The sequence below is a fragment of the Dinoponera quadriceps genome, unplaced genomic scaffold (assembly GCF_001313825.1).
Source record: "Dinoponera quadriceps isolate SergipeBrazil2010 unplaced genomic scaffold, ASM131382v1 scaffold37, whole genome shotgun sequence".
NCBI classification, from domain to species: domain Eukaryota; kingdom Metazoa; phylum Arthropoda; class Insecta; order Hymenoptera; family Formicidae; genus Dinoponera; species Dinoponera quadriceps.
The window spans coordinates 310,539-323,619 of record NW_014554446.1 but is presented as its reverse complement, the minus strand read 5'-3'; the positions used below and the strand labels follow the sequence as shown (position 1 = coordinate 323,619).

Sequence of the window (13,081 nt, the reverse complement as noted above, 5' to 3'; positions counted from 1 at the left end):
GGGGGGGGGGGGGGGGGGACGCGCGAGTTAATTCTTCATAGGTTGCTGCGAAACTTATTACTCGTTGAAACGTCCCTCGGCAGCCGGTATCTCAGAGACCGGTTTTTCCTATCAGCGGCTCTGCGCGTCGCGCACCGTCCGCGAGAACGATCGTGCGCGTTCTCCCCATCGCGTTCAACATCTTCGCCGATCTCGTCCTTTATCTCGTCTTATCGCGTGGAAGCGAGAACAACGTTGTACACGATGGCGATTACGGACGGTTACGTAAGAAATCAAAGTTAATCCGGCGAAGGAGTAACCTTTAAGATTAATAATCAGTAATAGACCTTGCTGTGCCTCCCCCCCTCCCCCTCCCCGTCTACTACTATTTCTACTACCGCTTCGCTACACCTCGTGCAATCGAAATTCCTTGCAAACAGGTTCTCGAGTCATCGAGAACCTCGCTCGGTAGACGCGTCTCCTTCACAGCAGGAGGAGAAGGAGCAGGAGGAGATGGCCGGCTTGAAAGACCAACAGGCCGGAATGCGACTAACGAAGCGCGTAATGGTCAATTCCGGATATCCGAGGTATTCCGGATTAGTTCCGATGATGTTAACTCTATTGATTTTTCCGACGATAACGAATATATCGTATGAATCGCATCACGGATTCATAAAATTTGCTTTTCAAACATACCGTATTAAATATCGCAACCTGTGTGTGTATGTCGACGCGTTATCGCAAACTTCGCACCGTATATTTCTACAATCTCCTCCTGATATTCCAGTATAAACCCACCTCAAATTTTCCCTCCCCTTAGCCTACATTCCGAAACGTTATTTTCGAGGAAAATTTCAACTCGATGACCTCCGAGTGGCGGAAGAAGGGACGACTCGGAAACGCTCGTCAAGTTTCGGAACAGCCATCTCGTGATGAGATTTCCCGCGAAAAGAACGTTTCGCGACGTAGACGGTGAAAAAAATTTCGTATTAAAAACGATCCACTGAAATGTCCGCAGTTAATCTCACACGCGGGACAGTGTGTTGAAAAATGTAACGTTAAATTACCCTGTTCGTAAGATAACACAAAATTTCGACGGATCGTTTTTCACGCGAAATCTTTTTTACAGTTTCAGTTCTTCTTAGTGTTCACACATTAGGGTTCGACCCCTAACCCCCCCAGGTTATTGATTTCTCCAACGGCGACAAATAACCGGTGAATAGGATCGCTCGGACTACTCGCGGGATGGAGCGCGCGCGGTCGCCTCTCATTACCGATCGTTACTATTTGGGACGTCCTCTCTTTGTTGCAGGCGTATTAGTGGTGAACGTCACGTGGCGCGGCAAGACGTACGTCGGCACGCTTCTGGATTGCACCCGCCACGACTGGGCGCCGCCCAGGTTCTGCGACTCGCCGACGAGCGACCTGGACGCCCGGACGCCGAAGGGCCGCGGCAAGCGGGGTCGCGCCGCCGCCAACTCCACGCCCGGCAACGACCTGAGCAACTTCACCGAGACCAGGAGCTCGGTGCACAGCAAGCTGCGCAACGGCGGCAAGGGTCGCAGAGGCGCGCAGGGTTCGCCCGCCGCTAGTCCGAGTCCGGCGGCGTTCGTGCCGCCGCGTCCGGACCCAGCGGCCAAGCGCAAATCCCGCGGCCCCGAGGAGGAGGAGAAGAACAAGCGGCGGGCACCGCCGCCTACTCCGCCGAGCGGCTCGCCGCCGGCGAGCCCGGTGTTGCTCGAATGCCCGGAGCCGAATTGCAGCAAGAAGTACAAACACATCAACGGGCTGAAGTATCACCAAAGTCACGCGCACGGCTCCGCGGACGACGACGACACGAAGGAGGGCATCACGAGCATGTCCGAGAACGACGAGAGCAATATCGAGGCGCCGAGTCCGGCCACGCCGGTGAAGTCGCCGGCGGACAAGCCGGAGGGCACACCGGTCCGCGCGGCGAGTCCACCGGCGACGGGTCTGCCGCCGGAAACTCCACCGCCACCTCCCCGAGTACCATCACCGAGTATAGAACCTCCCACGCCCGCCGTGCTCGCGGACAAGAGCATCGTCAAGCCGGGTGTCTTGAGGTTCGGTCAAGACGACCTGCCGGCGCCCAGTCCTGTGGCGCCACCCTCGTCGAGGCAAACCTCGGTGCAGCAGCAGCAGCAGACGTTGCAGCAACAGCAGCAGCAACAACAGAGCCAGTCGTCGTTAAGCTCGTCGAATCCGCCGCAGAGCCCGAGCCCGCACACCAGTCAGTCTCCCAGGCCCGTACCCTCGCCGCACCCGAGCACAAACATCCCCCAGCCCATCAACATACCGCAACCGCCGCAGCCTTCGCAGGTGCCGCAGCAGCATCAGCCGCAGAATCCGCTGCTGCAGCAGGCGCAGCAGTCGCTGCAGGTCGGCCAAGCGCCGCAACAACTGCAGCCTAGCCAACAGCAACTGCAGTCTTCGGTGCAACAGCAACTGCCGCCGGCGCATCAGCTGCAGCCGATGCAGCATCCTCTGTCGGCGCAGCTCGGCCAGCCGACGCAGGCGCACGTGGTGCAGCAGTCCGGGCTGCAACAGCAGCAACAGCAGGCGAGCCTGCAGAGTATAGCGAGCCAACACCCGGGTCTGCAGGGTCTCGCGAGTCAGGTGTCGCAGCAGGCGAGTCTGCAGGCGGCGCCGCCGCCTCCCGGCCACCCGGGTCAAGGTGTACAGTCGCACCTGCAGCAGTACCAGAGCGTGTCGCTGCACACGGCCAAGGTGCCGCAGTTCAAGGTGAAGCCGACCGCGGCGCTCATGCCGGAGCAGGACAAGAGCAAGAACGAGGCGCGCACCCCGAAGCCGCAGGGCTACAAGAAGAAGTCGCGGAAGTCGCCCGGCGGCAGCCCGCACCCCTCGCCGCTGGAAGCACCCATCGTCGACTCGGCGCGCGACGACGTCCAGAGTCCGGCCTACTCGGACATCTCGGACGACGCGGCGCCGGTGCTCGAGGCCGAGCCGGCCGACAAGTCGAAGCAGAGCCAGGACAAGGATAACAAGACGAGTGCGCCCACGCACCTACCTGCCCACTTCAGCATGTATCCGTACTACAGCCAGGCGCCGTACCTGATGCCCACCGTGCAGGAGAGCAAGCCGGTGGTCGACCAGAAGCCGAGCGACCTCACGCCCAAGCAGGAGATCAAGCCGCTCAATATACCGCAGATGCCTTCGATGGCGAGCCTACAGAGCGTCGTATCGGAAAAGGAGAAGAAGGAGCTGAGCCAACCGGTGCCGCAGCCGCAGCAACAGCCGCATTATTACGGCGGCTACGGCGGCTACATGCCACCGGGTTACCCGTACCAGCCGCCGCAGCCGGTGTCGCAGCAGCAGAGCCAACAGTCGCAGGAGCCGGAGCCGCACGAGCAGAAGGCGAAGATCAAGCAGGAGCCGCAGCCGCAGCCGAGTCTGAAGGACAAGCAGCACGAGAACCATCAGATTCTCAAGGAGAGCCTCGACCTGAAGAACCAGATGGGCACGTACCACGTGTACCACGGTTCGCAGAATCAACGAGGCGGACCGCCGCCGCCGCCGGGGCCTGTGCAAGACGACAGGAGGTACTACATGTACCCGGAGCAGAGGCGGAAGGACGACTCGAACAAGCAGAATCAACAGCCGAAGGCGCCGCCGCCCAGCCCGAAACACCAGCCGAAGCAGGAGAAGCCGCAGGATCTCGGCAAGAGCGACGACTCCAAGAGCAAGCAAGAGGGCGTCAAGCCGACGATGGAGACGCAGGGACCGCCACCGCCGCCTACCTCGCAGTACGCTTACATCCATCCCACCTACATGCAGGCGCAACACTACGGCGCGTTGCCGTTCGACCCGGGTCACCCGGTCTACCGCGGCCTCAGCCCCATGATAATGCCCGCGCCCTACTCGGGCGGGCCCTACCTCCACCAGCTGCCCAGGTATCACGCGCCGGAGGACCTCAGCCGGCCGCCTGGCGGCAAGGCGTTGGAACTGCTCCAGCACCACGCGAATCAGTATTACTCGGCGCACAAGATACACGAGCTCCAGGAACGCGCTCTCAAGTCGCCCACGCCCAAGACGTCCGCCGCGTCCTCCAGCCCGTCCTCGGCGGGTCCCACGCCAGCACGGCCGCCCAGTGGTCCACCGACGTCGGTGGCCGGTCCGGGTCCACCGCCGGGACAGGGGCAACCGCCGTCGGGCAAGCAGCCGGGACAGCCGGGTGGCCAGCAACAGCCGCAGGGCGCGGTGGACGCCAGCAGCGGGACTCTCGGCAAGGATAACAGGTCACCTCCGCCGCAACGGCACGTGCACACGCATCATCACACCCACGTGGGCTTGGGTTATCCCCTGCTCACGGGACAGTACCCCGCCCCCTACGGAGGTAAGCCTCTCGTCAGACCCTGACAGTAAGGCGACCCGCGGGACCCGGCAAAGCGAGCGAGTTAGCGAGCGAGAGAAAGAGAGAGCCGTGTGTGTAGCGTGAAAAGAGTGTACGGGTTTACGTGCTCAGGACGCGCAACTGTACCGTCGTCATCCTCGACGCTGCCATATCGGCGTGCTCTTGTGTGAACTCTGACGCTCGACGAAGCTGTGAAAAGCCGTTTCCTTTGCGACCGATAGATCCCGAGCGACGGGTCATGCGCGAAGTGAGGGGTACGTGGTGATCTCACGCGATCGACTCTCGGGATCCGCGCGAGCTTCTCCGCAGAGAACGAGAGAGACCGTCTTTGTAGCCGAGACAGAAGAGGAGGGGTGCTTGGAGGGCGCGATCGCGCGCGCGCGCCTCTGCGATCCGACACTGCGAATCGTCGTCACGTCCGTCACGATCGGCTTGTATTCGTAAGTTTTTATCAAATCGGACTGCCCGGATTGCTGATTGCCGGTGCCGTACCAGAACGTCGTTTGTAAACCAGTCGGCCTCTAGAGCATGCGCTTTTTCCAAGTAATTGACCGCGCTCGTTCTTTTTGAGACACGTAACGTACGTTCGCCGTGTTACTCCACGTGTTCCCGACGATTTGAGGTCGAATTACATGCGTCGTGAGAAAGAAAGGGAGAAAGAGCGAGAGAAGGAAAGTGAGAGTGAGAGAGAGAGAGAGAGACGACTTCGATGACGAACGACGAAATGGCGAACTGACCGTTTTCAGTTTCTCGCTATCGAGACCGGACGCGATCGTCCGACAAAACGGGTAAAACTCGGCCGGGTATATTAATTAAGGGTCCGAGTATCTAAACGACGTACACCATATTGGTGCATATGAGATGAAGAAAAAAAATTAACAAAAAATTAAAGAGGATACACGCGATAAGTCCCGATGAGACGAATATGTAACAAAAAGGGACCGCGCGCGCGCGGCATAAGCTCTCTCTCCGTTCGAGAGTCGAACCGCGCGCCGGGTCTTTTCTCCGAGGTACTATTTTATTACCAGACCAATAAGAGAAAGAGAGAGAGAGAGAGAGAGAGAGAGAGAGAGAGAGAGAGAGAGAGTGAAAGAGAGAGAGCGAAAGGAAGAGAGCGAGCGAGCGAGAGAGCGAGCGAGAGAGAGAGAGAGAAACGCGTTTCTTTCTTTTTTCCATCGTTTCCTCCTTCTTTTTTATACGAAAAAGGACAGCTAAAGAATAGCTATACTGAAGAATCGAGCGAAACCTTGTTCTAATTGTGTGTGAGAAAGAAAGCATTGCTCTACGCCGTGGGCCCTGTTTTTTTTTCTCGAAAGTCGGGAGCCGCACGGCACGTGTAAATAATAAAAATTACCTTCGACTGTACATTTTTCTGCGGGCGAGCGAAGGACGAGCGATGCGGCGCGCTCGTTCGCGCTTTTGCGTTGCATTTTATCACTTTTTTTTCCTTTTTTTAAACAACGCACACCGGGCGTCGCAGGCATCGCGCGCGCTCTCGTTGCTACCGCGGATTTCACCGTCGTCCCTTTTCTCGCCTTGACGTTTAAACGTTTTTCTCCATTAGAGAGTGAAGATTTCGGTCGAATTCGAGCTCCATCAGATTCCGTTGTCTGTATTCGCGGCCTTTCGGTTTGTCGCGAGCTCTCGATCGTCAAATCATACTCTTGCCTACCGTAATCTGCGAGGTTATCGCCGAGATTGTCCGCCGGCATTATTCTTGTATTTCGACCCCTCCCTCCCCCCCTTCCCCTTTCATCGAGAGCGAGCGCGCGTCGCTTGCGACACCTTGTGTCGTGGACACTTTATACATATATATATNATATATATATATATATATATATATATATATATATATATATATATTGTGCGAGTCTCGTAGCGACGAACTGAATATTTTGGAAATATTGGAGTATAAGTGCGACCGTGTAGATTTAACCATGTAAGCCTGTGTAACGCAAGAGAGTAGTGGAAGGCGCGTAGGGATTAGACGTATAGTTCAGACTGTGATAATTATTTATCGTGCTTCTTTCCGACGGGGACGAGAGGACAAAAAGGATCCACGGAACTTATGGTGAGAGAGATTGTCGCGTCTAACCACGCTCTCGGACGAACCATCACGCTGACGCGCGGTAAATATCTAATAACGACGACGATGACATACGACCTCATCGAGCTCGATATCGATGCCGGTGTTAATATTAATCAGGGTTCCTGAAGATGCTCTCGGTTATCCGTTTGTCCGGACATCCGAAATCGGTCCCGATCCGAAAACGATCCCGAGATCGCGCTATATTCGGATGATTCGGATAATCTAAGTTACTCGAATTCGGGTTCAAACAGGAACCGAGACCCGGATCCGATTGGGTTCAGTTAAGGAAATAAATTATTAAATGTTATTATCTGATAATGTAATTATTAAATAATCTTGATTTCTTAATATTAGATTTCTCGGGATGGAGGTTGCCACGAACATGTCCGTCTGGCCGAATCCGTCGGATCCGTCGGGTTCGACGCTTTGACTATGCGTTCGTGAAAAATCCGAATCCCCGGAAAACCCGATAGTCTTAGATCGAAGAGTCACTTTACTCGTTGTCCGAACAATCGGATATCCGATGGTACAATGTTAGATCCGAGCAAACTCGGAAGCTCCACTATTAATATCGAACGCTGGCATGCGCGGGAAAAGTGCAGTCCGTAATGAAACGCTACGAATGAAAAAGTCTATGCGCCGAGAGAAAGATAGAGGAAGTAGCGGAGAGTCGGAGGATATACCGGAGAGTTTGAAGGGGCGAGAAAGAGAGAGAGAGTAGAGAGAATTTATGAAAAAGCTGCGACGGTTCGAGCGAGATGTCGAGCGAGGTGCAAATTCGCTCGAAGGATCGATCGAGAAATGCTGTAGTGTTTGGCTTTTAAATTAGGACAACGATTTTGCAGTGACACACACAAGTGCGTTGGAGACGAAATACGTTACGACTCATTTCTTCTCCCGGAAATTCGGCGCATTGGGGATCTTTTTCATTTGCGGTGTACATCCTATCCTCGAACGCGACGCGTATTATTCGCGTGTTCGCACGCAAACACGTGTATCCTTCGTTAGACGTCGTTAGTCTTCCACAAGAGAAAGCTTCTTTTGCAACAATAAAACAAAAAAACAGCAAGTCAAGACTTCGTAGTTTCCCCAGTGCGATTTTTGCGTTCAGTCGCGCGAGCGTTACAATTTCCGTTACGAGAGTGTCGATTGCGACTTGTAAAGAAAAGAGAGAGAGAGAGAGAGAGAGAGAGAGAGAGAGAGAGAGAGAAAGAGAGAGGAAAGAAAAAAAGAAAGAAAAAAAAGCGTCGTTCTTTTACTCTATACAGACGCGGGCATGCTTTTACGGCTTCGAGATATTCTCGATATACCGTACTTCGATGTTGCAGAAAGTACAAACGAGTCGTGGAGTCGACTAATTGCTTCTCCGGAGGACGATATTTTTCCTCATCTTCCCTCCGGATCGCTTTTTTTTACATTTCATAGCTCAAAGATCGAGATACAAAGACGCGTTCTCGTAGAAAATAACAACTGGAACACGGTGCTGAAACGTTCTTCGATATTCTCGTAATTACCTATTTCCATTTCTTTGCGTTCGAAAATTCGAAGTACAAGGCGCCTCTGTTAAGCTCGAATATTCGGTATTTCTGACGATAATTCTATCCTTAATTTCACGATTAGTTTCGAATTTCCAGTGTCTCTCTTTCATTCTCTCCCTCACTTCTTCTCCCTCTCTCTCTCGTTTCATTTATACGACATTCTCGTTAATTTCATTTATACGACATTCAAGTTAACCGCCTGCGGAGAGGAACGACCTTCGTGCGAGGAAGTCGCGACGCGCTCTCGTACGCGGAAAGCGCGCCTGCCAATGAGCGAATTTAATCAACCAAGTGTATCTTACGGAGCCAACACTGCCAGGACTTTCGCGTGAACGAGGAAGTCCGACCACACGTTAACATAGGGAATGCATTATAGGCGCAAAACCATTGACAGGAGACGGACAAAGAAAGAGAAAGAGAGAAAGAGAGAGAGAGAGAGAGAGAGTGAAAGAGGATGAGTGAAAGAGAGCGAAAGATGAAAAAGAGTGAGAGAGAATGAGAAGCTGAGAGAAAAAAGGGAGAGGGAGGAAGAAAAGAGAAAGAAAAACAGTCGCTTAGGTGCACGCCACTTTATGCTTTCCCCATCACTCCTCACACACACATATCCGTTGTCATTTTTCCTCGTAGTGATGGAAGTAGCTCGGTGTTTATAGGTATGTTGAAAAAAAAATAATATATACGGGTTTCCTCGAGCGCGGCTCGACGACGATGCGTTTCCCGAGGTGCGCCCGCGCGTTAACGATCGTCACGAAGTGCTTAATTTGGCTTCCGGGCCAATGCCACGTCCTTTACAGATTTGTTTCCCACATCGTTTCGTGGACGTTCTGGTGCACTTCTTCAGGGAGAGGAATAAGTTCGAAAGCCTGCAGCCAGATTAAGCATTTCTCGACACGAAATATCAGATCGTCTCGAAGATCTTTTCCTACCTTCGCTCGTCGGTATGCGATATTTCGTATCTATGAAAGAAAGGAAGGAAGGAAGATAGAAGGAAGAATAGGGCCTGCTCGCCTCTTATCGCGGAAACTCGTCGAGAGAGTCGAACCGTCGGAGAACCAGTAGGCGTTCTTCTTCCGGGATAACACTCCGAAGTCCCGATGTCCGATCCACACCGGAGCGGTGCGGTCACAAGCTGTACGCATATTCGGACGCAATTCGGCAATCGTCGGAACTCGAAGGGTTAAATTTCCGTTGCCGGATATTCGAAGCTAATGTCCTTGTATCTTGAGTGTCCTCCAATTACGCCGTGTCGGACAACGTGTCAACCCTTTGAGATAGTTTACACTTTCAAGAAAATCTTCTCCTGTTCACAAAGGATCCTGTTTACAGAGGATCATCGAATGACACGGCCGCTCTACTCGGTGTCTTGGTGACTTCTCTTCCTGGTGTGTCGAGGTTAGAAAAGGGAACGCCGTCGAATACTCGTCTTTCGACATTTCGGCAACTTCCGCCGCCGTAGGTCGCGACAAACGACAAGTTCAGTTTCACCGTTTTTCTCTTTGGCCGAGTACACAGTGAATATCCAAACGACGCTTAAGAAGCGTGCGACGTTATCTCACTCAATTATTTAAATCCGCGCACCGTTTCCGCCGCTTGGCACCGGCGCAAAGTGCGCGACCAGGTCTCAGGTTTCACACCGAGATAGTGTATCGCGTCACGCGCCTGTATGTGACGTGAAGGAAACTCCAGATACAGATAACAATTTCGCGCGGCGGGGATGCCGGGGAGTGGTGATCTGTCTCAAAGGGTTTACTAGTTCGCAAACTCGGCCCGTAACCTGCTCTCGCGGCTTTGGGGGACGCTTAAAAATACCGTCGCGCAACTTTCAGCCAATCGATAGAGGTAGAAGTTCCGGTACTCCGCACGTAAGCTTCAACAGAGGGGAATCGAATGTTGTTCTGATATATACGGCGACGGACCGTACAAAGACCCGAGCTTCGCCGAGGAAACCAGACCTCATTGAAAGACAGATTTTAAGACTGAATCACAACGAACCGAATGTTTGCCTAACTCCCGCGAATCCGGAGGAGAATTCGGTCACTCACGGTGTATGTATATATATGTATATGTATGTGTATATATATATATATATGGCGGAAATCGAGGAAATCGTTGGTAGCGACGGAAAAATCCTCGAGAGACTGGCGAAGTTGCCGAAAGAGAGAGAGAGAGAGAGAGAGAGAATCGCTCTCCGGGGGGCTCGGAGTCTCTCGGGTCGCTGCGAGGACCCGGAGTCCGTCGATTTTTTTTCGGGTGCCGCGGGTCGCCATCATTTGAACAAGCACAACCGCAACTACTACAACTACAACAACAACCGCCGGGCGAAAAAAAAAAATCAAAACTACCGCGCGTACTAGGCGCCTCAGATCGAATGATGAAACATTAATGGCCTGCTGTCTCTCTCTGTGTGTGTTGCAGCGGCAGTGCTGGCGAGTCAGCAGGCCGCCGCGGTAGCCGCCTCGGTGATCTCGCCATTCCCGCCCAAGTGACCCGCGGCCCCCGTCATGCCCGGCGGAACCGCCGGGGGCAACTCCGCACAAGCCCACCACACGCATCCGGCGAGCGGCGCGCCCGGTGCGGGACACCCGCACGGTACCGCCGCCGGCGGCGGCAGGCAACCGTAGGAGGCCGTAGCAGAGACCAGTTGGCATCCGGTTGGATCCCGATCGATCTGCGGGCGAGCTAACGAGCCTAGCTAACGAGCGAGCAAGCTAGTGAGTCAGCTAACGCCGCTGGTGTAGCGGGGCACGTGCACCTCCCTGTTGTCGCTTTCCTCTTCCCGAGATCAGGACCAAGGTGTAGCCGCCAAAGAGTAGAGGCTGACGTGTTCCCTACGGGCTGATAAGAATGCACCGTGTGATGCCGCTTCGTTGGGCTTCATCGACCGAAGGGTTTTTGAGGAGAGGCAAAGAGAGAAATAGAGAAATAGAGAAAGAGAGAGAGAGAGAGAAGGGGATGGGGGGAGGACGAATCAGTAGATGCGCGAGATATCCTATAATGGATGCTGTCGTTTCTTTCCCTTTGGCGACCATCGGAGTTATTGGGAGCCGCAGAAGGCTGAAGAAAGAAAGGGAGAGAGACCACCGGGACGATAGGATGTTCTGCGCGTGCAGTGTTTGTTGTTCGCTTCCTTAACGATGCGTGGTGATAAGGAGTACCGGCGGTCTTCCGGCGGAGATGTTAATCGGGACTTCGGAGTGCCGCTGGACAAGCTGATCCACGTGATATCTCCCGATCACCGAGTTCCTCCACCGAGACCGACCGTAGTAAGGCGTGGACTTCAGTTGAGGTGTGTTTAGAGTGTGATGCGCGACATCGTTCGTTTCTTCGACGATGACAGCCTCCTCCGAGACGTCAGGCTGGGGTCTTCTGTTTCACTGAGGCAGGGAGTACCGTTGCCTTGCGCTCAGGATGTCAGAATGATCAGGGCGTGTGTTCCGTGTGTTGTCCGTATCCACCGCGAGAGCCGAGCCAGAGGGCGGCTTTTGAACACGCTGATCTTCAAGATTTCCTAGTAGAACCGCGACTACTTGACGATCATCAGGGACGTTTGAGAGAGGGCGAAGGAAATCTGGCGGACTCGTCGTACGTCGCTCGCGATCTTCCACATGGTTAGGTCTCTTCGTGTCGATCGGTAAACAGCGACGTGGCGTGCACCGAGTCCGTCGGATGAACTCGATCTCTCGGAGGGAACGATAAGAGACTGAACCTAACCCGACGCACAAACACGAGGTCTGCTCTTCTTCGCCAAACTAGTGTGCGCACATATAGAATTTAGAAAGAGACAGATATGTACAGAGTTAAGGCTTGGTGGAAGAAAGAGGAGAACTAGTCCACACAAGCTAGTGCAACCAGTTCAGCGAGAAAGAACAGACCTAAGATATCCTTCGCGGAGAGCGAGACAGAGAAAGAGAGAGAGAGAGAAATGGTCATCTATCATCAGGCGAACCGATCGCGATAGGAAACTTCGACGAGACGATCGTTAACTCGCAATGAGCCTCTCGGCGAGACGGACGAAGACGTATCGAAGAAGCAATCGGACCGCCGACGCCCGTGCGACCAGCGAGAACGGTCACGGAGACGTCCTGGCAATCGCAGGATCGCGGCCTCTCTCCAGCGGTTTCGTTTCTCTTCTCAGAACGCGACTCGCCGGCGAGCGTCGCGACGCCGCCATCTCCGCGCCCGGATCGTCGCGACTTTCACGTGGCGGGGCGCGACCCTCGCGCAGGCAAGCGCGTCAGCTCGCTGGACACCTCCTCCGTGTGTGTACATAGTGTGTATATCTCGAAGGACATGCGTAGTGTACGTTGACGACGCCTTCGGCTTAGCGTTAAGGACAGGTACGATTCGGCCCGCGACTCGGCCGCTCGAGTCCGAGGAGGCTGCGGACTCCTTCGTGAACATCCCGATGAAAGAGAGAGATCCGTCTCGCGAGATCCCTCCTGCTCGACTGAGCAGCACGTTCAGAAATCCAGCAGCCGACCGAGCGAACCGGCTCGAGATTGCCGGTGGACCACGGTGTCTCGTGGTCCAACGACACTCGAGTCGAGTCATCTCCGGTCCGAGCGTCACGGAAGCGATCTGACCCCAGCGAGAGAAACGTGAGCTATCCCGCGAGACGGGCGTCTCCCAGCGAGCGGAATCGAGCGAGTATGTCGTCTCGTTTCGGTGTGCAGTCGACGGTACCGTCGGGAATCCACCTCGGCGACTGAGAGCAAGCCCCATTAGCCGAGTCCAACTCACGAGATGATAATGAACGGGACTTCTCAGGGTGTCCGGCGATGTAATTTCTCTCCTCGTTCTCACGTCTAGTCTTAAATAGACGCCTCTGTCTGTTAAAGACTAAAGCTGAAAAGAGGGGAGGATTGTGTCGCCCCATGAGAGGTATTTTAAATTGATAAATTTGAAATACTTTCACCTTTAAAACTAGATCGAATCTCGCGATTGGAACCAGCAGCGGGTCTCCAATGGAGGGAGAGTGTTGGTCAGACCGCGGGTCTTCCACGGGTCTTTCTCGTGCGCGCCGGGACGAGGCGCGAGACACGCGCTAAGACGGTCGTGAGGAGCAGGCGTCTCGTTAGACTG

The 13,081-nt window shown here is 54.3% G+C and overlaps 1 protein-coding gene across 1 annotated transcript in view; it reads left to right on the top strand.

The window, feature by feature from the left end:
* Window positions 1-13,081, top strand: part of LOC106748752 (zinc finger protein 608) — a 162,583-nt gene that overhangs the window by 146,454 nt on the left and 3,048 nt on the right. The window contains exons 6-7 of the mRNA XM_014627601.1: window positions 1,292-4,354; window positions 10,415-13,081. The exon at window positions 10,415-13,081 is cut by the window's right edge and continues 3,048 nt beyond it. Of these exons, the coding sequence (XP_014483087.1) occupies window positions 1,292-4,354; window positions 10,415-10,485 (3,134 nt within the window). The 3' untranslated portion in view covers window positions 10,486-13,081. The remainder of the gene's footprint in view (window positions 1-1,291; window positions 4,355-10,414) is intronic.